This window comes from Apteryx rowi, unplaced genomic scaffold, assembly GCF_003343035.1.
Source record: "Apteryx rowi isolate R43461 unplaced genomic scaffold, aptRow1 scaffold_77, whole genome shotgun sequence".
Classification (NCBI taxonomy): Eukaryota; Metazoa; Chordata; class Aves; order Apterygiformes; family Apterygidae; genus Apteryx; species Apteryx rowi.
Window position 1 is genome coordinate 213,765 of NW_020451060.1, and position 24,017 is coordinate 237,781.

At 39.7% G+C, this 24,017-nt stretch overlaps 2 protein-coding genes across 10 annotated transcripts; one reads left to right on the forward strand and one right to left on the reverse strand.

The window, feature by feature from the left end:
- Positions 1–781: 781 nt before the first annotated feature.
- HNRNPK (heterogeneous nuclear ribonucleoprotein K) lies at positions 782–19,731 on the reverse strand. 7 transcript variants are annotated; one of them, XM_026088429.1, is made up of 16 exons: positions 19,376–19,462; positions 16,857–16,936; positions 16,673–16,752; positions 15,664–15,761; positions 14,256–14,312; positions 12,736–12,779; positions 11,744–11,816; positions 11,044–11,157; positions 9,850–9,978; positions 9,010–9,317; positions 8,621–8,675; positions 5,147–5,197; positions 3,193–3,214; positions 3,033–3,115; positions 2,408–2,577; positions 782–1,559 (listed from the first exon to the last, which is right to left on the reverse strand). In XM_026088429.1, the coding sequence occupies exons 3-16, from the start codon at positions 16,719–16,721 to the stop codon at positions 1,529–1,531; spliced, it is 1,284 nt and encodes a 427-aa protein (XP_025944214.1). In that variant the 5' UTR covers positions 16,722–16,752; positions 16,857–16,936; positions 19,376–19,462; the 3' UTR covers positions 782–1,528. The 7 variants fall into 7 exon arrangements, 6 of the variants coding, with proteins under 6 accessions (XP_025944214.1, XP_025944213.1, XP_025944212.1 ...); XM_026088428.1 differs by having other exon boundaries at positions 782–1,620; XM_026088427.1 differs by having other exon boundaries at positions 15,664–15,773.
- A 181-nt stretch (positions 19,732–19,912) lies between these two features.
- RMI1 (RecQ mediated genome instability 1) lies at positions 19,913–23,304 on the forward strand. 3 transcript variants are annotated; one of them, XM_026088423.1, is made up of 2 exons: positions 19,913–19,975; positions 21,200–23,304. In XM_026088423.1, exon 2 carries the CDS (start codon positions 21,228–21,230, stop codon positions 23,103–23,105), a length of 1,878 nt encoding a protein of 625 aa, XP_025944208.1. In that variant the 5' UTR covers positions 19,913–19,975; positions 21,200–21,227; the 3' UTR covers positions 23,106–23,304. The 3 variants fall into 3 exon arrangements, with proteins under 3 accessions (XP_025944208.1, XP_025944206.1, XP_025944207.1); XM_026088421.1 differs by lacking the exon at positions 19,913–19,975 and adding an exon at positions 20,093–20,211; XM_026088422.1 differs by lacking the exon at positions 19,913–19,975 and adding an exon at positions 20,228–20,330.
- The last annotated feature ends 713 nt before the right edge of the window (positions 23,305–24,017 follow it).

Consider the following 24,017-nt stretch of genomic DNA (forward strand, 5'->3'; position numbering starts at 1 on the left):
GCCCCGCCCCGCCCGCCTGACTCTGCACCTCTTCTCAGCCCCGAGCCCCTTGCGTACACGCCGGCGACTGCACGGAAAAAGCTCCTGCCATTGCTTTAGTTAATTTGCATTTTGTCGGACACCTTTGTCTACATTATTTCTCCCTGTAACTTATGTTCTTGCCTTTCCCAAGCAAGTGCTAATTCTACACGTGTAGACAAAAGTAGTTGTTTCTTCTTCTCTTTAAAACAATTTAATCATAGTTTCTTACCTCCTTGCCCCTTCCCATTACATGGTAGTTACAGCTGTCTATTATGACAGGCATTACCCCATATGGCTGAAAGAGCTGAGGAGCATATGAGAACCGATAAAAACAGTAAAAGAATCCACTCTTACTCTGGATCTACCACATCCAGATGTGCAAGGTTCTTTTGCATTTTTTAATTATTTTTATTTAGGAAGTGAAATTAAAACTTATAAACTATAAATACAAATGCCAAGGTATTACATGAGATATCCAGAGCTACTATCTTTTTTAATTTCTCACAAGTATTTCCTATGGAATTCAACATACAACAGGGAAACCAAACAAGTTTAGTCTGTATACAATGAAAAACAAATTACAGAGTGAGATACTGTCAATTTGCCAATTCATAAGAATTTCTACCTCATACAAATGAAACTCTGAAAACTAGAATTCAATCATTAATGGTACACCAACTGCCCTTTCTAACAGTTATTTGCATTAAGCAAGCTGCCTAGAAATAGGTGTACTTTACCACTGTAACTCAGTGACATCACAAAGTTTTTAAATACTTTATTTATATACTGTCACCAATAATATATGTACTGCAAAGAGGGCCAAACACTTGCAAAAAAGTCAAATTTTACACGTTTGCATGAATATTTTTGCATTTTTTTCCCAAATAGCAAAGCTGAGCCATTGTTTTCACACTGTTTCTTTAATTTACCAAGAACATTTAACTCCATTTATATCAAAGAAGCAGAAGAGCAAGCTTAACAGCAACTTTCATTTATGCATCTTGGGGGGGGGGGGGGGGGGAGGGTGTATCCATTTTAGACATTATCTTATGCATATCTAAAAAAAATGACCACCAAGAATAGGTTCACTAGATTTATTTAAAAATCATAAAACGTTTCTTACAAAAGAGCATTACATTCTGCACACTGCTCTTAAAGGATGCCAGGGACATGTGGACTACCAGTATTCTCCCCCCTTCAAAAAAAATACAGTGTACATAAAGCAAGGTGTTCACAATAGTTACAGGAAACATTACAATTTACCACCAACAATGAACAAAAATAAAATCCACTCTCTGCTGCTGTTTCAAAATTTCAATGTTAGTCTCGCGCGCCCTTTCCCTCCCCCCAAATATTTGTAAGGAACTAAAACATTACATCTGGTGGACAGCAAAGATTCCACTACACCTCAAATGCAGAACACCTATGAAGCAGAGGAATGTTGGCTTTTTAAACAGAAGCAGATAAAAAAAAAAGGGTGCAGGACTCCTTCAGTTCTTCACTAGTCTTAGAAAAACTTTCCAGAATACTGCTTCACACTATAAAAAAGAAAAAATAATCTTGCATTAGAATCCTTCAACATCTGCATACTGCTTCACACTATAAAAGAAAAAGAAAAAAGCATGTATTAGAATGATTGACCATACATCTTGCATCAATATTCACAATGACATTCTTAAAGATTAAATTACAAACTCCTAAAATGTTTAAAAGTAATTAGCTATTATTTTTAAAAATTAATAATATAGGTATAGGACAATTTTAAGCATATTTAAATATTAGTAGTCTAAAGCCAAACATTCAAGTTAAACATTAAGAATTGCTATGACAGCCAACATGTTAATAAAGCAAAATTAAGCAAAATAAATCTGAAGCTGTTAATATTTGGCAGAAAAGACAAAAGTAATGCCAGCAAGGTGTGAAATGCTGCATTAACAGCACCAATCGATTTCAACTTGTCCTGTAGAGGCATGGCCTGTGCCATATGGCAGACTGTGATTTGTTGTCAATTTAGTTATCTAAAAACAACAAAATCACTAGTCTTCCACACAGAACTAGACCAACATCCACTGAAATCTTCTATATTTTCTACAGGCTCTATGTAATTTATTACAAGTAGTTTTTTGCAGCAGTTTTCACCAGAGAAATGAGAGGACTGCTCGGTTAAGGTGTCTTCCAGCAAGATTAGTTTTGAGGGCGTCTTCATTTTAGTTAGAATGGAGAACAGAAGAGAATCAAGGCAGAACTACCAACTGGAGAAGTTAGGTTCAAATAGCTACTTAAAACCTGCCTTCTAGAAACTACATCGCAGAAGAGCTTTAGAATGTAGCAGGGAAAAAAGTCAGTTTAAAATTGACACCAAGGACAGCATTAAGCTTCAACTTGCCTGTTCTGCAGTAAATACTGTGCATTTTGTATCTGGTCCTGTGTTCCCGTAATAGTTATTATCCGATCTTCTGAGCCTTCTAATGGTTCATCAATTTTGATCGAAGCTCCTGACTCATGACGTATTTGTTTGATTCTCTGGCCTCCCTTTCCAATAATAGATCCAGCCAACTAGGAGAGAAAACAAAGCATATTTTGATGCAACTTTCTCTGTAAAAGCAGTTACAGACATCACAATAGTGTTCAAGTAGCTTCCATGAATTTATTTTTAAGAACTTCAATGGGAACATACTCAAAACAGCCTCTGCAATATTTATTGTATAAACACAGGTGGTATAAAGTTGGGAGAACCAGCTGCTCGTTTGCATAAAAGCAGCTATGTAGACCATCTCTATTATTCAATATTAACAATTAATGTGATTGTTCAGTGTGTCACTAAAGTCACAAAATAAACATGCTGAAGAACAGACTATTGGTGATTTAGAAATACTTATTTTATATTAAAAGTACTTGTCAAGCACCCCAAATAGTTATGATTTACTTATGTAGTCTATTTTTTTTTTTAATAGCCTTTTCTCACCCCCTCCTCCACCCCCTCAAAGAAAGCAAAAATCAACTTCACTTACATCTTTGGGAATTGTTACTTGTGTTGTGATGATGGGTCCACCAAGATCTCCATATGAACCACGGCCCCCTGCATAAGAATAGTCTGATTTAAACGTATGCATCAAGCCCTTTAATGACTAAGTAGCAAAGTGCATGTAAAAATTCTATATAAAAACTTACCATATCCAGAGCCACCCTCAAACTATAAGAGAAAAAGAGAGAGAGAAAAAAAAAAACCCCTTAAATAGCGAATAGCCATGCTTCATTAATGTTTTCATCATAAGTACCATACTGTTAACTTTGAGCCTATTTTAGGCAAATACCCCAACCTCCAAACTGCCTTACTATAAATACAGAAGTGTCAAAGGCATTCTGTGAGGAGAGAACAACCAGAAACAAAGGTGGTGATGGTAAATCTCATAGACCTCTTATCCCGTCCTGTCAAAACCTCTAAGAGTAAGGCACCAAACAACATTAAGGATCCAGCCATACCAGTTTATCAAGTCACCCTACTGGTGGTGGACAGCTCTTGACACTGCCCTACTCTTGACCCTCCAATTAAACTAACACTCAAATCAGAAGATCAGAGTTCAGCTTTATTACTACAACCTGTATAGCTCAGGAAAAATGGAAACCTCTGGGTCAAAAAATTTGCCCCATAAATTGTCAGGACTCCTACTTCATCTGTATCTCGATGAAAAACCAAGCTGACTCCAAGAATACTTTAGTAATTGAACTCTCCATACAGATTATGCTACAATCCTCCTTTGCATCTTACACAAGACAATCATGACATGCATTACTGCCATTCTGCTAAAACTACCATATATCAAGTCCAAATCACTGCAATGCAGCACTCCTAGCTGCTTTTATTTTTAGAATTTGTAGACTGGTACTTGATATCAAGTGCTTAATTTGCTCTAATGCCTTCTAAACACACAAAACCCCATTTTTATACCTTCCTATGGAAGTAGAAAATAGATGTGCAGACTGTTCCAGAATTCAACTTAAACATAATCACTAACTTCAGAAATGCAGGAACCTATGTGAATTACTTGTCTGCAGAGATAGTAATGTAATAACTCTCCCTCCCCCCACCAAAAACACCTAACCTAAACTACCTTCTACCTTTTTGGAACAACATCAAAATGGATGCTATTCAGACCAAAGTGTTCAGCTGATCATCTGTTTCTAAGCAACCTGTGTTGTGTAATCATGTTGCTTAGCAATAGAGATTGTAATACAGCATAATAGAACATGTAGTGGAGTGCAAAATACAGAATGAAGGACACTGCTTAGGACTTAATTCAGAGGCTGATCAGAGCTGCATATTTTATACAAACACACAATTATTTCTGCTGATGTTTTTGCACAGAATTTTTTTTGGGCTTATCTGTTTTAATGAACATTCCTTTCCTTTATTTCCTGGTTCTCCTCCCCAGACTACAGAATAGCAAATGAATTTAACAGGAGATGACTAAAATAATTACAGCTACAGTATTTATGTAAGCTAGGAACTGATGTTTAATATTTGGCAGCACTTTGCCATCTTCTACACCACATAAACAATTGACCAGCCCCTTCAAACTTTCCTTCCTAAGACCCCTCAGAAGTAAGGAATTTGATAAACTATTCTGCATTATCTATCTCTGTATTTTAAAAGTATTGCATTTGATTGGACTGATTTGTGTTTATCCATAACTATAAGCAAAGACCTATTTTTAAAGTTCCATGTTCGTAACACAAGAAAACACAACGTGAAGAAGTTAACACAAAATATATATTCTAAATGCAAGCACCACCAGCACTATCAAAAAGGATGAGTTACGGTGACAGTTACAATTCAGAGCACTAAAATGGGGTACACAAGAGGCAATATAACAGAAAAGCTCCTCTCCTTTAGCTGTGCCGCTCCTTGTGGAACGTTAACTACCTGCACAGGTCACACTGTTAGGATATAAACTGCCAATACTCTGAATCAGAAGGACAGCTTTATGGATTTTCAATAGTCACAAGTTGCCACTCACTAAACTCAAGGTTAAGTACTTCCAGTTATTAACTAAACCAAATCAATTAAGTTATTTTCTCACAATGAACTATTAAACCAGTCAAATAAAAGGATGAACACACTCACCAGTTCTGGTGGCTGCATGTCATCACAGGCATCCACATGACACTGCATCATCTTCCAGCCACAACATGACATGAGGAAAAGAGGAAATGAATCCAAATTAAGTCCATCTCAAAGGCTTACAAGTAACTTTGCATTGCAAGCAAACACATACATACAGAGAAATATTTTCCTTAACACCTAATCTACTACAGAGACTCAAAAGTACATAATATAGACCAGTGACAAGATTCACTCACTTCTACTTTCACTGGATGGGTGATCACATCACTAATTGATCACATCAATTTCTTCCCTCTTTCTGTAGCATGAACAGATTTTCCTCTTGCAAAGAGTGTCAGACAAATAAGGGTAGGGCAAAGTTTAAATAGCTTTGTTTTTTTCCCCAAAGACCTTTAAGTGCTAAAGAAGTACCATTTACCAAAAGATATTACCCATAGGTATCAAAACCTTTTATTTCTCTTTTTTCTTTTTCTTTTTTTTTTTTTAAGAACATTTAGAAAGACTAGAATGAGTCATTATCTCTACGTCAACAGCAGATCAAGTAGGAAGGACATGGCTTATCATGTTCTATTAGTTAATTTCCATATACATCATGTAGTCAAGAACTAGCTAACAATCTAATTACATTAAAAAAGTGATATTTAGAATTTCTTTCCTTCACAATTCTAAAACAAATGCTGAAAAAAAGTCAGCAGACAATTATAAAAATATAATTTGTAAAATCCACTTTAAGAGGCAAAGGCCTTTGCAAGATTAAAAATAAATGTGAAACAGAACATGAACAGCCCACTAAAATATAAAAGCTCATTGGTACTCTACAGACTCATTTGTGCTAGCTATTACTGGCACTAAAATGGAAATCAAATGAAACACTGGCTGAATAAGGCAACAAACACAGCCTTAACAAGAATTATATTAAACTTTTACATCTAATGAAAGAAGATGCATGCCATCCTAAGTGATGGCAGCAAATTGTTATAACTTTCCCTCTTTTTTGAGGCACTAGCCTAGCTAGAAGAGTAAAGTTTTGTTAATTTCTTTCAGTATTTAAACTGATAAATACAAAAGTTGTCAAAGATTTTCCTGTTACTGATTTCTTACATGCTTTTTAATGTCAAATCTCTTAAATATGAAATACATTCTACATTCTGTATGTGCATACCTCTGTTGAAGTGTTTATACACAAAGACACATATGTGCACATATATATATATATATAAAAAAATATGTTAAAAGTATTAAGAACTGGGAAGCATTTGAATAAGAAGACAGATTAGAAGTCTGAATATACACTCCACTTTAAACAGACATTCTAATTTACTTCTCAATTAACTCCAATTTAAAAATACTTTGGAAACACTAGAAATTGGCCAGTTCAAAAAAAAAAAAAAAGAAAGAAAAAAAGAAAAGGGTATTTTTTAATGCTTGTCCAGTTTCTTGTTTTCATATGTGCATGTTTATATATCTGAACACTCCTGTGCCAAAGGGTGCTTAGAAATAGCAGGAATGCAGACAGTCAGGTTTTCTCAACTATCAAAATGTCCACAAGCATTTGATCTGGAGTTGTTACAACCTGAAACACAGTTCTGTAACAGAGAAACAGTGCCTGTCTCTCCTTTAGGAAACAGCTTCAGAAAAGAGACTATAACCCAAGTGAACTCTTATAACTAGTAGTGCCCAGTTACAACTGTAAACCAGACTAAGGGACAACTATTTTGTTATGCAGGGACATTATACGGACAAGATGAATTAATTTTATTTTTTTTAATTCAAATTTTTTTTCTCCCATCTTAAAATCTACAAGGCTGTCAATATTCTTGTATCTCAGAAATTCCAGAAAATTCAAGGTTCAGCATCCAGTCTTGAACTACTGAATCTTTCTATCTCTAGCAGAAAGAAGAACTAGCAGGAAGTGAGGATTTCTGCACATTCAACATCTAAGACCTAGATCTTGGTCTGCACAGAAGATCTTGGTTTTTAATACATCCACATAAAATAGTATTCCTGCTCTTTGAAACCAGCCTTTCCCACGCATTAAGTGTTTTCTATATGAAACGAACAGCAGCATCAGAAGACCTTATGTTTCTAGCACCACACTTCCAGGTTCAGCCTCACAATCCATATGAGAACTTCCAATCTGCTTATACAATTAAGGATACTGGGATTATGGCTAACTAAAGCTAGACATTAAATACAGTCTATGTTGGGAAGCAGTCCTCAGTTTAGATAGGCTATGAAACTCTGGTATAACACATCCAAAGCCAAGAGCAATTCCACTGTAATGAGGAAAAAATTGCTTACTGGAACACAGAAAACTGGCAATGATGATTATACTTACTTGTAGAAACTCATGTCAAAAAAGCCAAAAATCAACCTGATAAAAGTCAGGTTAGACAGTCCAAAAGGATTGCAATTTTAAGTCTTTCCTTTCAATATTTCTGACAAATTTCTGGTGGGCCAATTTTGATCCTCCTGTAACACCTACTTCCCGCAAGTTTTCCTCCCAGATGGAGGCAAAGTGTAAAGCTTGTTTAGGTAGTCCAGTTCACAGCTCCTCTCTATTCCTTTCCCTTCCATCCACAAAAATTATATCTTGTCTCATCTGTCATTTTAAGTAAAGTACCAAACAGAGCCGGAGGAGAAACAAAGTTTGTTACCCCAGATTTTTAACTTCTTGATACCTGTGATTTCTATTCCCAGGAAAGAGGAGTCTAGTACTACAGCAGATGACCACTGGAAAAATGCATTTCAGGGTATACAATGGAAGAGTACTTTTAATGCTTTTTAGGTTTCTGTATCTTATGAAATTTGTTTCCTCAACAACAGTTAGCATTCAAATAGGATATATTCAATGATATCATCAACTTATCAGTGGCCCTGTCTCCAAAAACATTTGGAATCACAGTAGATTCTTTTGCAAACATAGAAATCAGTAAAATAGGCAGAACTGGTTTGAAAAAGCAACAATCTGCCAGACCAACTAGAGATCTACAAAGATACTATTCAAGTTTTCTAATAGATACATTAAGAATGCTTGCCTGAATCAAAGACTGTCTTGTTAGCAGAATTTAAGAGAAGATTGTTCCGATTTATTTTCTTGACTTGAAAAGCCTCCCAATTCCTATTTCTGACATCACTAAAACAACAAAAAAACCACACACACAACCCTAAAAGGTCAGCGCAATTAAATCTGCAGGGTAGAGCACAGTCTAACTTTCTATACCATTGTTGATGGTAGGAGGAAAAGAAAGACACTGGAGCACATCACACCCCAGATACCCTTTACAGCCCAAATGACTCTTCACACTCCAAACATTCCTCATCAGGAAGGACCATCTAAAACACTTTGATAATATCAGAATTTGTCAGATGCACACATGTCCCATATTCAAATACATGGACTCAAGTTTCTTCAGACAGTCAAAGTCCTAACTGTGTTCATCAAATAAAACAGTATGAATTTTAAATTCCTACCATTCCATCATAACGGTCTCCAGGTCTGCCCCTTCGGTCATAAGACATAAGATCTCTAAAATGAGAAAAGCAGCAGTACATCACTTCTGTAAATCATGAATATGAAAATTTGATTTAGAGTATACAAACTAGTTTATAACACAAAACTCAAATTCTGACTGCTTTAGCCAAGTTTCAAATAACATTACAAAAAACAAAGAACTATCGACTACAGTTCTCGTAGACTGCTACAGTACAGCAAATAATTCAATTAAAATATTTTTCAAAATAGGCTGGTGCAATAAACCCTTGATTCTGCATAATCACTACCAACATGGAAGTGTGAAACACAAACATAATTCAACAAATTCTATTCAAGTTTCACACCATGTATTTATGCAACAACTCACCCGCCACGAGGAGGTGGTGGAGGAGGAAGAGGAAGATTACGAGCTCTGCTGCCACCTCTGCCCCCACGACCTGGGGGAGGTGGTGGAGGTCCTCTGCGAGGGCTCATATCATCATAGTCTCTTCTTGACGGAGGCATAGGTCGTCCACCACGACCAGGAGGCATTCGATCAAAACCTCCTCTTCCACGCATTGGAAAGCCTACAGGACGTCCCCTTCTATCATCAAACATCATTGTGAAGCCACCATAGTCATACGTTTCATCATAGAAATTGGGATCGTAAGGCTGGGCCCGTCCTTTAATTGGAGACTAAAACAATCAAAACAAAAAACAAATCCCTCCCTGAGTTAGCACTGACTGTTAACAGATAGCATATTTAATTGAGTTAATATATTAACATATTTATATGAATTTATACATTCTGAACAAGTTACAATTCTTAATTTAACACCAGTAGTCAGAAAAGTTATAATTTTATCCAACAGAGATGGTGATGGGCTTTCTATGATTTTCACTATGATAAAATCCTGTTACTGATCAGTGGCATTTAAATTTGCATCCGTTCCTCTCCAATTTTAACTTCTCATCTTAATGATATGCAAAGCACAAATAATGGCTCACTTGTACCAAAAATCATTTTCCTCTCCCATAATGTGCATCCCAATTCCAGAACACAGGAATAATTTCAATGGCTGCTAACAGTCCAACACTTTGTTATGCAGAAGTAAGAGGTCCTAAATTCAAAATAAATATGGAAAGACATGATTTTCCATCCAAATCATCCCTTAACTTCCATGAAGGCCAATGAAAGAATAGATCAAACCTATTTAACATACATTACCTCAGAGATAAGATCCAGGATAATCTTGATACATTCCACAACTCTATCCGGCTTTCCTCCAATAAGCACCACTCTGTCAGTGGAATGAGGGCAACACTCCTGGAAGAGCTTAATGGTGGTCTGAGTGTTCTGTTGAAGAAAAAGCTCAAGATTTTCAAATACTTGTATTTTAAACAACTTTATAAACCTACTGAAACAAAAAGGGTAATAGACATTAAAACACCTTTAAAGAAACAATAAAACTAGACTATTCAACTCAGTCATTTCAACTGCATGCTTGCTTCCAAGTTCTCACAACAAATTTAATTTTAGCAGATTATCTTTTAAAGATCTGTAATGACATCATTTTGTATGAAATGCTAGTGAAAAGGAAAAACATTTAATTTCTGATCTTTCAATTATGGCTCATCTATACTGTCATTCAATTAAGTATTAGCAAAAAAACCCACATATCCATTGTGAGCTCACAGGATATATTAACCTTCACATGCCGTAAAAACATACTCTGGATGCAAAACAATGATGTTGCTAGAATTATGTCTAGTCATCTTACCTCCCCCAACTCAAAGAGAACAGCTTACACCTAAATTGACCTGAAATTGCCCTTGATACAATGCCAGGGAAAAGACAGAAAACAACTCTCTAGATTCAGAGAGACTACTAGCTTTTTAGAACATAACCTTATTCCTCCACTGATAGAAAATAATGATAATGATTATATCCACCTTTGAAGAGGTAGAAAATTTTTTTGAACATTCTGCCCTTTTATAGAAAAATTCAAATATCTATGAACTTATCATCTTAGGAGTTCATGGAGATATGTCCACCCTGAACTGCTGCATGTCTTTCACACCAATAAACCTAGTCTATCCAGTAGTTCATTCCAAAAAGAGTGATGAATGCTGTTTTAATTAAATGAAATCAAATCTTTTCTCTACACAGATTGTTCTACTGCTAATGCGCTTAAAAGCTTGATGAGAAGTCCTCCATCACCAACAGCCACTTTATTTCTGAGGGTTTGCAAGAAAGTGGCAATAAGCAACTCAGATTGACATCAGTACACAGAAACCACATATGAAGTATGTTGTGAAGGAATTATTGCACAGAAGATACCAACACTTGCTGCTTATGAACACAAAACACTAAGCTGTTCATACAACAAAAGCCAAATCTAAAAAGAATAGGAAACAATACCTCTCGGAGTTCTTTGATTTTAGCACCCTTGACACCAATAATTCCTCCTGCCAGACTTTGGTGAATCAGAAGTCTTAATTCGCAGTCAAAGTCACTGCCTTTGTAGTGTTGATACTGTAAGTAAGATTCATACAAATAAAGATTAAAATATTATTCCCAGAAAATATTTAAAACAGAGTTTTTTTTCTTCCCCAAACACTATGTTATGACCGAATTTGTTGCTGAACTGTAATTCCGTACTTGCTATGATAGAATCACAACTACTTACACACCTTGCCTCAAAGTGAAGTAATGTCAAATTAGCTTTCCCTATTTCTTTCATTACACTGCATAACTTTCTATACAAACTTAAGAAGATATCAGCGCAGCACACTTTTTTTTTTTTTAAACAAAGCCAAGACACRATACAAATTACAATACAGCCACACAGAACTTGGGCATAAATAAGTCAGGAGACAGGTGTTTTGAAGGGGAGAAGACTGTTCTAAACATTAAATTTAGTATGCAGAGACTGTCTCCATCCTCTACAAAGAACAGAATACCAACAAAGTTTGAGAGCTTCAGGCCTCTCTTAGAAAAAAAACAGGCCGCTTTTATTTTCTGATGTAACATAATAACATAGCATGGAATCATCTAGAATCATTTTGTTTTAAAGGCTGAACTTGTACCTCTGAAGAAGAAACAAACCTGAGACACATACCTCTTCCAAAGTAGGGATAATCTTCTTCAAGATTTCTCCAATTGTCTCTATATCTGCACTTATACTCAAGATGCTGTCAGAGACCGTAAGTGCCAGATAATATGGAGAAGGTGGAAAAGAAGAAGTGGAAGTAAGTTTTGTATTCATAATCAAGCACAAAATTTTAACAAAATTTACTACACAGAAGAACTTACAATTAATATTCCCCATTTAAAGTAAGCCTGTTAACTGAATTTACAACACATGCATCTTTGTTTACGCCCAATATATATGCATGATAAATTTAAGATTAGGTAGGTCTTGCAGAGAGAGAGAGAGAAAGAGAAAGAGAGAATGGGCTTTGGAAGGGCTCAGATTAAGTGGGCAAGAAACTGACGCAGAACTGAAAGTAGAAGTGAATATTCATGTTCCCCGCCACCACTAATTTAGGATACCCTCGCTATTACATTGGTAAAACTGGCACACCTTCTCGCAGAAAAAGTGGGGATATGCAAGTGGTGAACATTATATTTGGAGTAAGGTTATGAGACCAGTTAGAAATTAGATTACTAATGGGCTCCGCAAGAAAACAGATACAAATGCAAGACAAAAAAAAGACAACACAAATGAGAAGTGAAGAGAAGTGAACCAGAGTTAGCATTTCATCAGAAATAATTATGAACAGGCAAATGTTTGGGGGGGGGGGGAGCAAGGTGGGCCACAAAGACAGAGCGAGAGACTATTTTGAAACAATTTGATTTACAATGCAGCGAATATGCAACACTTGAAGCTGTGCTCCTTCCATTGAAATAAAATTAGTGGATTGTTTGGGTGGGCAACTCACGTAAAAGTTCAGTGACAAAAAGACTTAATGGGGAAAATAAGACAGAAAACTTGAAAAAAAACAATACACCGTCTATAAGGGGATACTATTTAATTATATAAAAGGCAGGTAATAAAATACATTTCTCTCTTTCTAATCAGGCAGTGAGGCATAAACTGTTGGGACATACCGCTCGGGGCCACTGCTGTCTGGGACTGAAACACTGGCATTGTACTGCATTGGTCATTGGCGTTCGTGGATGTTGGCATTGGGCATGGGTATTCAATCGGAAGTTGTCAAGTATGGTACCCGTTTGGCAACGAGCACATTTTTGGGCATAGCCAACCAGGGTTTTCACATGGGCGTTCAGGGGCGGATGGGCCAACGTCATGGTGGGCAACGCAGGGGCAAGTCGATCCAGTACATGGGCAACGGAGATATATGGCCAAAAAAACAAGGAGAGGGAAAAGGGGGAAAAGCAATAAATTTTAATTTAATACAAACTATACTCATTACTCTCAATTAATGAAACAAGCTTAAGTTGTTCTGAAGACTAACACAATAACGGATTGCTACATCGACTGTGGCTTAACAGAATGGACCTTAAAAGTGAATTACTTGATTTGACCAAACTACTTTTACTTTTAACATACGATGTTTCAGTAGCAGGCTGGCTCATGAGGGCAGACACAAAACCTGTTGAGATCCGTATGACAAAAACCTTGGGCAAATCGGGAAAGTTCCAGACCAGTCTAAAATATCTGGACTTAGGTGATTCTTTTATTTACTTAAAAAAACAAAAAACAAAAAAACAAAAAAAACCCTAGCTGCCAAAGTAAGTGAGCGTATGTATGATTCCTGACCATTTCAACTTAATCCTCAATTCTAGACTTGCTATAGTTTATGAACTTAGTTGGAACTGACTGTGTAATGATATATTACCAAATATTGTGTTGAACAGAGTATTGCTTGAAAAATTGCTGAAATCGTAGCTGATGTTAAGTACAGGAGAGTAAACAAATGGAATTTAAGAAGCACTGCCAAGTTTTATAAATACATAACATTAACGCTGAACATGTGTCTAATCACAAGAGTCAACCCATATAAAATGGGTCATATAAAATGTGAATAGGTAAGTAAGTCACGACCATTTAAAAATGCTTCCAAGTAAAAGAATGTTTCTTTACTGTTCTATACCCATATTTAAATCATGCAACCTTAACATTAATGTTTTTGTGTTTCATGTGCAAGCTATTGGAGAAAGAACAGATGGACAGTTTTGTTTGTTTTTTAAAGAAAGTTAAAGAATTTCTCTATCACTGGTTTAAGCCAGCCACCTGCAACGGTTTTAGTAGTACTATAATTGATTCACACATATGGGAAATGGTACAATTAAGGGTTTTAAGCTTTGTCAATATTTCTAATTAAGACGTTAACTCACTTGAAGTGTATAATTTAGTGAAATCCTTTTAGAAAGCAAAGAGGTTTAATATAAACCTCTCCTCCCACATGACTCAAGCTGGGTTTTAATTACAATATAAACTGAAAAACTAAGTTATCTACTCTAACAATTATTAAAAATGGCTTGTAACTAGACTACTGATGCCTAGAGTTGAATTCCTCAATTTCTAGAAATGCACGCAATCAAGTTTTCAACGTAGCGCTCTGAAAGAATTGGTGTTAAATTAGTTCAAACTCATATATACTCACGTCTGTACGAAGTGCCTTAATATTTTTGCCACCTTTTCCAATCACTGCTCCAGCATTCTGAAACACAGTTTTCAGAAGTTATGTTATGCCAACATAGCACAGCCTATGTTTCTGAACTGAAGACTAAGAATGATGTATCTATTTCTGCATTATCTCCTGCAATGCATTGTGCCAGGAGAGAGGGAGCGTTTTGCTTGTGAAAAGTTCACATTAAATTAGCCAAAACAGCTCTTGCCACTGAACATAGGAAAGAGATAAATATATTCAATTTTGCAACTTATATTATTTCAATTCCAAATTTAAGTTGCTAGGCAATTCTGCCTGTGTTAAAACAATCTCATATTGGAATATGACTTTGAAAAAGTATCTTACGGGATTCCACAGGTTACATAAGTGAATGATTTATCTTTCTTTGTTTTAAAATGTTTGCAAACTTCACTTTCCCACTCTGAATGCTTCTTGATAATTTCAAGCACTGCTTCTGGATTATATCTATGTATCTCAACTGACCTCACAGATTGATACAGTCTGAAAATGTTAAGGCCAATATAAACAGTCACTAATCTCAAGTTTACAAAATCAACAGGAACAAACTGGCAGATATTTAAGAACAGTAATTTTAAAACTGCATTTTTACCAGGTTATTTTAAGGACTATATGATAAACTATGGCTTTTATTATGCAGGCCATACATGATTCTAACAACATGCGAACATTTTGCAACACTCCACATAACCTGACTATTTGTCAGAAATACCGTGCAGAGTTAAGATAACACTCCCCATCCCAACACAAAAGACTGAATGACTTTAGACACAGCAAAACCAAGTTCATCAGTAACAACTAGAAACACTAGAACAAATTCATAAATAGTTACTTTACTGTGATAATTTAAACTAGTCTATGAAGCTACTGCAACCCCTTAAGTGTTACTCCCACTTTTCTTCCAGTGGATACATACAAACTGATTTACTAGATCTGTCAGGAAGAAATAATATAAACCTGAAAAAGCCATCTTACTTCTCACATTCAATTCACAATCATTAGCTGATCATTCTCTAAACTGCTTGCTTGCCGGAGACTAACATAAAATCATTTCCCTCGAAACAACAATCTTCTACTCAAACATATGAGAAACAGCTTATAACCTCTGTTGCTCTATTTTTTCAGCAAGATCTTTTAAATCAAAAAGTCCCATAGTCCATTAAAGACTTACACCTAAAAAAAAATTCTTGTACATAATGCCATTGCAAGACACTTCTACCATTAATACACATATAAGTATTCCTAATGCTTTATATTAAATAAAGCACATGCTCTTTCTAAACATACACCCCAAAATACACTGTCATCATTGTCTTAAAAAAATGCCCTAAGCAGTAGCAGGGTGATATTAAAAAAAGCATACTTTGCTCTGAAGCAGGATGCGTAATTCAACCATTTCATCTGTATTTCGAGATCTTTTGAAGGCTTGTTCTTCTTCCATATCTTCTGCAGGACGTTTGCCTGTAGACAGGTCCATAGGGGGGAAACACAAACATTTATTTAACTTTCTAAGTTGTGATAAAATGGAATGCATGTCAAGCTTATGCACTGTATCTCTAATAAAGCATTCTTTCCTATTAGCCCAACACTAATTTTTGATGTCCACTCTGAGATTCTACAGTACAGAAACAGGTTTTTTACTTCATCAGCCTACAAAACAACTAATTACTGAAAACCCATTTAAAATTTATGAACTGCACTTTAAAGGAGAATTTTGCACATTCAGCCAGTAACCAGTTTACAACACGCCGTTTAAGGCAGCGCAGCATCACCTACCTAGTGTCTCTTTTACAATTTACAATTAGGAAAAACCTTCCAGACAAAAAGCTCAAAAGTAGTTTGTCCAATACTGAAATACTGGTGGAGTAATAGGAAAGCTGCATTTCAAATACTGTTTTGAAAAACTGGCACTAATCAACTTAATACCAATGCCTTTACTTCCTCACTAATTATGCCCCAAAAGCTTTTAAATGAAGTTAGTATTTAGAGATATTTCACATATATCTACACCTGCAGTGTAAAAACTGCAATAAATAAAATGTAGTAAGGTGTGCCTGACAGTAATTTTTTCCACGATGACACTGTCCAGACAAGTACTGAATATTTAGCTATTAAATATTTTCAAATCTTTAGCTGCAACTTTCAGCTACTTATGCTGTATCTAAAATATCCCGAAAGAAAAATTATGCATTCATGATACAAAAGCATGCATAACCACAGGGGATAATTAAAAATTGCAAGATTAAATGCAAAACTACTGCTGATATAAACATATCTGATGCAGTTAAAGCATTAAAAAAAATTTTCTTTTTCAGAAGCATTAAGATACAGAATGGTCATTTCCAAAAGAAATAGTCCTTTAAAAAATTTACCATTTGTCTCTGTGTTGGTAAAGGTCTCCTCCTGTTGTTCAGTCTCCATTACCTTTTATTCTTAGGTGGGCAGATAAAACCTGTTGCAGAATAAAAAAGCTAGTACATATATTTTGTGAAAAAGCAAACTGTGCATTGTAATAAAGGGAAAAAGCAGAAAGAAATGTCTGCTTCTAGAACTTACCGGTATTATATATCCTTCCAGAGCAAAACTCAAGTGTTTCTGGGCGGGATCAAAACCCAACAGCCTATTGCTTCAGGAGCCTATGAAAACAGCATACATCAGTTGTAGCTCTGTTCACTTACAGCTCTGATTCTCGCTATAGCAGAAGAAGGGGATTTGTCCCGAGCTTTTGCTACAAAGCTTTTCTTTATAAAAGAGAAAGTGTAACAAGGCCAAACACATCACTAAGGAGAAATAACAGTCAAAYTTACAGTTAAACAACCATATCTGAATTATTCTGGACTACTTAGTTTTCAGGTATTTGCTAGTTTTAAAATATTCACATTTACTGAAACTGATTTTCAGATATTTAAAGTGAGCAAGTATCCAGTTCCTATCACAGCATGTAATGCATGTTTTGGACTTTCTTTTTAAAAGGCACCATTTCAGTCTGCTCCGATTGTTTAGTTTTAAACAATTTAGTCTAAAAAAAGTCCAAGTATGATAACTGCCAGCACTAATTTTACAAATTCTGTATCAACTTACTAACAGACATTTTAGTACACCTCCATTCAACTATAACAGCTGAACAAAAGACAAATTATGCACAAGCCACCTTTTAGAAAAATCCTGCTGAAAATACCAGAGTCTGGTTACATATAATCCTCTCCACAGATGCACCAAGAACCTCAAAAGCAAATGAACTTCCTTCTGATTTGGTGAAACAGGCATCTCATTTGCGATTTTTAAGTTCATCTGAGAATACTTGTAAGTCATATTAGAATTCCAGGCAGAAGAAACAATTTGGTATATTATTCTCTTCAAGCACACATTTCTACAGACAAATACAACCCAACAAAGAATGCTAGTTTCCCCCCCCTCGACTTTGAATTTTATTGCCTTAAGTTCCACAGCCTAAACAAAAGGTGAAAACTTGCTTGCAAATCCAAGAAGAAAAAATGAGATACATTAAGCTTTTTAAATATCCTCTGAACCAGCTGTTAATTAACAGTTGCTCTGTTTGTGCAGGCTAACAGCAGCCACTGCCTGTAGGCACCAGCCGCGGCTATTTGACTGCCTTCCCAGCACACGCTGGTATTTCCAGACACCCGATGTGAGCTAATGGACACGATCTGCTTTAAGCGTAGCCAAGTCTCAAACAGACTTTGCCAAAATGCTGTTATTGGGGTGAGGGCGTAAGAGGAAGATCGCACAAGGCCTTTCAGACCCTGGTTATTCTATTTCCGACCCTCCCAATAAGCTCAGAGCTGCGGTGGAAGAAATGTAATATACTATAACAGGCTTATGTCCCCTTCAAATCCCCCTTAGTCGTACGTATGGAAGGCGCTCTCCGTTAGTCACTGTGCTCTGCTGCGTAAATTGAGCCTGCGGGGCTGGCTAATGCAACGCTTTTGGAAGCCCCGAAAGGCCAAAGCGGCCACGGAAGGAACAGCGCAGCACCAGCGCCCACAGAAACGAGGGAAGGGCTGGCAGCCGCCGGCGCGCCCCCCGCTCCGCTCCTCTTCTGCGGCAGCGCAGCAACCCCCGCTGTCCGGCGTTGCCCCTCGCGCGGCCCCCGCCGCAGCCGCCCGGCCCGGCAGCGGGTGGGGGGAAGGGCGGCGTTACACAACCCGCAGCGGCGCCGCGCCTCGCCGGCGGCGGCGATCAGCAGAAATGGCGGCCGCTGTAATGGCGCCTGCCCGCTGCTAGGCGGAGCCGGGAGCGGAAAAGCCGCCACCACCACGCGGTCACAAGAAGATTTTACCCCCCTTCGCCTGGGGAGACACAAAGGCGGCCTTCGCCCCGGAGCCCCTGCGCGGCTGGCCGGGCGCAACGGCCCTGCCGCCARCGGGGCCCCGCCGCCGCCGCGATGGCCCCGAAAGACGCAGGCTCCGCCGCGGCGCCTCCCACCTCGGCCTCGCTCGCCTCCGCGCACGCCGCAGCACAGAGCGCCGCCCGCCCGCCCTCCTCCGGCCATAATTCCCCGCAGCTCGCCCCGGGCACAGAGCTGCCAGGGCGGGCGCACCGAGGCGGCGGCGGCCGCTCCCCCGCCCAACGCGCGCAGCCGCTAGCGCTGCCGGCCTCCGCCGCACCGGCCGCCGCGCCCGCACCAGCGGCGGGCAGCGGCACCCACGGCCTTCCCCCCCGCACGGGCGGCGCCCCTCCGGCCCGCACGCTGCCCCCAGTCGCTCCGCAGTACGCGAGGAGGCGACCAGCCTTCCGCAGCTGAGGTGCCCGCGCCTACGCGACTCCGCCGCCGCCCCACCGGCAGGGAAGAGGAGAAAAAAGGCCTCGATCCCGCCGCTATCCCTGCGGAAGCCCGCGGGCGCCCCGAGCCGCGGCGGCGGCGCCTAGCGGGCTGGAGCCCCGCGGCAGGGGCCGAGCAGGCCCGCCGCTCCGCCCAGAGGGGCGCGATGGCAGCTCCGCTCCGCTCGCCCCGGTCCCGCCAGGCCTAGCCCGGGCCCCCCTCCCCGAGCGCGCGCGCGCGCCGCCCCCTCCTTCGCCTCCGCCGGCTGCGTGCCCGCGCGGGCCGCGCTCACCTGCGCCCGCCGCCGGCCCCACCGCGTATGCGAGAGAAAGGGGAGCAGCCCCCGCCGCCGACGCGCACGGCCACCAGCGCCGCCCGCCGATTGGCCCGGCCGCCTCCCCCCTGCGCGGGTCCGCCGCCGCCCCGTTGGCGGAGAGAGCTGTCCATCAGGGCGGGGGCGGACCCCGCTTCACCCCGCCCTCCGTGCGCGCCACGGCGAGCCAGGCCTGGGCGCCGCGAGGAGAGGAGAAGAGCGCGATCCGCCCCGCGCCGCCCCGGCCCGGCCCGCCCGGGTGTCCTTTTTACCTGCCGGGAGGGAGCCGCGAGGAGAGCGGCGGCGGCGGAGACGGCGGGAGGCGGCAAAGCGGAGCGAGAGCGGCCTCCGTCGCGGGAAGAGAAAATGGCGTCTGCTAAAACTCCGCCTTGCGCTCGCCGCCTAGCGCCGGTTGTGCGGAGCTCTCGCGAGGCTTGAGGGCGCGCGCTGCTCCGCGCCTCCCATTGGCCGTTGGGGCGCGCGGGGTTTTTGGGGGTTGCGCGCGGAGGGTCCCTCCCCCCGCCCCCCCCCCAACCCGCCGGTGGTGGGAGCCGGGGCCGCCCGGCCGGTGGCGTCCGGGTGAGTGCGGGGCGGCTCGGCTCGGCTCGGCCGCCGCGAGGCGGGGCGAGGCGGGGGGAGCCGCGGTGGCGGCAGCGCCGCCGCTCGTCGCCTCCGGGGGGCTGGGAGGGGCCGCGGCCCGCGGCCCGCGGGGCGGTGTCCGGCCTCGCCGCGGCCCCGGCGGGAAGCCTCATCGCAGTGCGGGACCGGCCGCCCCTGAGAGCCAGGCGGGCTCAGGCCTATTGAGGAGTGAGCAGGTGCGTTACTCCACCCAGAAGAAATTGTGCAGTTACTTTTTTTTAACTGGAGCAGCATTTGGGAGAACGTTAAGGAGACTGTTTTTTTTTTCCTTGGCTGCAGGTTTCAATGGCAGAAGGCAAGCCCTGTGTTTCTTAAGTATTTTTACTTTTTTTTKGGGGGGGGGTAGTTCTGCAGAGAAATCAAGCTCTCTGAGGTTTTTTGGCCCTTTGTCTTAACTGTGCTTGGAACTGATTATCGCTTTATACACCTTAAATTTGCTTAGTCACTTCAAAAGCTAGCAGCTGGCCAGAGTTTATTAACCACCGATGTTCCGAGACAGTGACTGCCAAAATTTCGTAGTACTGCAGTCAAAGGCTGAACTGGGGCTCCAGATAACACTGATGTTTCAGGCTAGCCTTCTCTCAATGGTCCCAAAGCTTTCATCCAGTTCCAGTGTAAAAATCACCTCTGTGGTGCAAATGCTCACGGATCCTAACTTGTTTGTATTGTAAATGGGGCCTCCTACTTCCATTCATAGCAGTGCTAATGAGATAGGACAATAACTTATAAGGTCAATTTCTAAAGTAGTGTTGCTGTTCACAGCAGCACCCACAGGAACAAAAAAATCTGTCAGGAGGATAAATTTTTTTTTGTTCTCTCTCTTTCCAACCATAGGAAAATTATTTCCCTTGTATACTTCCAATTAAATCAACAGAAAAGATGAAGCCATCAAGGCTGCTTGTAGAAGTGTCAGTACTTTCCTGATACTCTGCAATATCAGGAACAGCCTATGGCTGTTTATGCTGATTGGAGTTTATTTGTTTAAATGTTGGAAATGCACGTTTATTTTTAGCATTTCAGTTTTACAGAATTGCTTCTATGTTGTCATACTTGGAATGACTGAACTGAATTGGGAGCAAACTTCTGTATAACACCAGTGAGAGACATGTCATAACTTTAGCAATTGTCAGAAGAGTAAATATATCTTTTTGGGTTTTCTTCTAGGGAATTCACRTTTTTCTTTTAACTTAAAATGTCTACATCAAATATTGCAGCAAGAGCAGAAACTTGGCTTTCATCCACATGGCATATTAAAGTTCCTTTGACCTGGCTGGAAGCATGTATTAATTGGATCCAGGAAGAAAACAGTGGTAGTAACTTGAGTCAAGCTCAGATTAACAGACAGGTGTTTGAGCAATGGCTTCTTACAGATCTAAGAGATTTGGAATATCCCATTTTGCCTGATTGCATCTTGGATGCCCCCAAAGGAGAATTGTCTGGCTTCTACTCAATACAAATTGATTCTCTAGTTGATGTTAGCCAGCCAGCATATTCCCAGTTGCAGAAGCTAAGAGGAAAAAGTACTGTAAATGAAGAAGTAACAGCCAACACTCAGGCGTTCCAAAAGCCCTGGGAAGCAAAGCCTACTCGAATGCTGATGCTGCAACTAACTGATGGGGTACATCAAATTCAGGGCATGGAATATCAACCAGTTCCTGTCCTCCATAGTAATCTTCCTCCAGGAACAAAAATCACTGTACAGGGTAATGTTGCATATCGTCTTGGAGTCCTTTTGCTTAAACCAGAAAATGTAAAATTGTTAGGGGGTGAAGTGGACGCTCTTCTAGAGGAGTATAGTCAGGAAAGAGTCCTTGCTAGATTAATTGGAGAAGCTGAGAACCCTAATCCTGTTGGACGAACTGATCATGAACAAGTTGTTCCAAGGCCTGTAGACGAATTAGGGCAAGCTCTAGGCCCTTCAGATGAAGAGCTTTTAGCTGGTCTTGAGGAAAATAATGAATTTACTTTAAACAGTGAAACACCTTTAGAGAGTGGGTATTGCAGTAGAAGCAATAATTTTAGCACAACCTCAGGTTCACGCAATGGAAATGTTTTGCAACAAGAATTTGGAAGTCCTTTTCCTCATTCAGATGAACAAATTTCATGTCCTGTAGAATATGCTGATGGCTTTTTAAATGACTTTCCTTTGGAAGATGACTTGCTTCTGGAAGAAGAGATCCAAAGAGAGCTGGAAGAAGTGCCACCAGCGGTCAGGAACAGAAACATAGGTTTAGTTACTGAGAGACTTCCACATATGTCTAGAAGCTCATGTAATTCATCTTTGAATGGCACTTATGAAACAGATGACAAGAATGAGAGAGAGAAACCTGTAGAAGCTACCAGCAGCCACAAGACTTTTGGAGGAAGAGTATCTACTGGAGGTGAAAATAGTACAAGTAATTCTTCACAGCATAATAGCGTACATCAGACCAACAGTTCTGCAGATTTCTCTTTGGATAATACTCCCAAAGAAAGACTCAATGATACAGATCTAGCTGAGAGCAGACAAAAATTCTGGAACACTTCTGCCATCAGGCTCCTAAACAGTGAGCCAGTATGTTTCTCAAAAACAGACCCAGAAGCAGATCAGCAGAAACATGATATACAAACCTTTTCTCACAAAGCAGTAGAGGCGCATGATCTTGATTTATATTCTCCACCTTTCACATACATTTCTGTTCTCCTTGCAAAAAAAACAGAAACTGTTACAATTCTGAAAGTCAAATGTTTTATTGTAACTCTTACTGGAAAGCTCACAAGCAGCAATGGGTCCTGGGGTATAAAGGCAAAAATTTCTGATGGTTCGGCTTATCTAGAAGTAGATTTTGCTGATGATATTCTAACAAGTTTGATTGGATTTTCAGTACCTGAAATGAATATATTGAAAAAAGATCCTACTTCACATGCAAAGCTTAAGGATGGTTTAGAAAAATGTCAAAGACACCTAATAGATCTCTGTTGTTTGATGACTATAGAGTTTAATCCTTTTCAGTCTAAAGCCACTGTATTAGTTCTACAGGATCCTGATGCAAGGCATCTAGAACAATTGAAGAAACGTTTATATAAATAATGTGTGGAAACTTCTGGAATGTGGATTAGGAACATTTCAGTCAAGATTTCTCCCAGGGGACTGTTAAAATTTCAATGATAAGTCTTTTCTCTTTTGAGAAAAATATTGGAAGAGTGAAAGGAGGAGATGACAGAGGGGGGGAATTTAGCAGTTTGTTTCTTATGATGAGCATATTTAAATAAACTTCAAACATGTTTGACTTAAGAAATTCATGTATCACTTTTATTCTGCAAAATCCTCCATGTTCTTGACTGTTGATCTGGAGTAGCAGATTTTGTCAGGAAATGGATAATAAAGAGAAGATTAGCTCATTCTTGCGCTTAAAAGAATGAATACCAGCCTGATTTTTAAAAGGTAGTTATTGGAAACTGCCAGCCTCTTCTCAGAGGAAAGCGATTAAACAAAGAATTGTTGTTTAGATGCAAAGTCACTTCTGACTATGCCAACTTGAAAATTTTTATGCATAATTAGTGTTCAAGAACCTGAAGTGAAGGATCACCTTGCTCTAAATATTCAGGTGAGAAAAAACAGTGTATACTTAAATGGGATAAAAATCTATGTACTTGTTTAAAAAAAAATCTCAAAATATTTTAAAGTAATCCTTTATTAATGGAAAAGATTGATTGTAACATGGGGAATCTATTTTTGTCTTGTTAATGCTAATCATTACTAATAGTTTTGAACCTACAGCCAACCTTATTAATTAGCTTTTACAGTATTTACTAGTCTAATCTCTTCACAGCGTAGCTGTGTACTTGATGTGCATCATATATGTTGTACATGTATAACTGTGTTGGCCTTAAGTTCGTTTTTTTTAATTTCTGCTTTTAGAATGTATTTTTTTTAAAAGCCAATTAAAGTTTAAATGAAAACTTTTTGATGGAAACTCCTTAGTCCCTTTCAAAGGAAAAT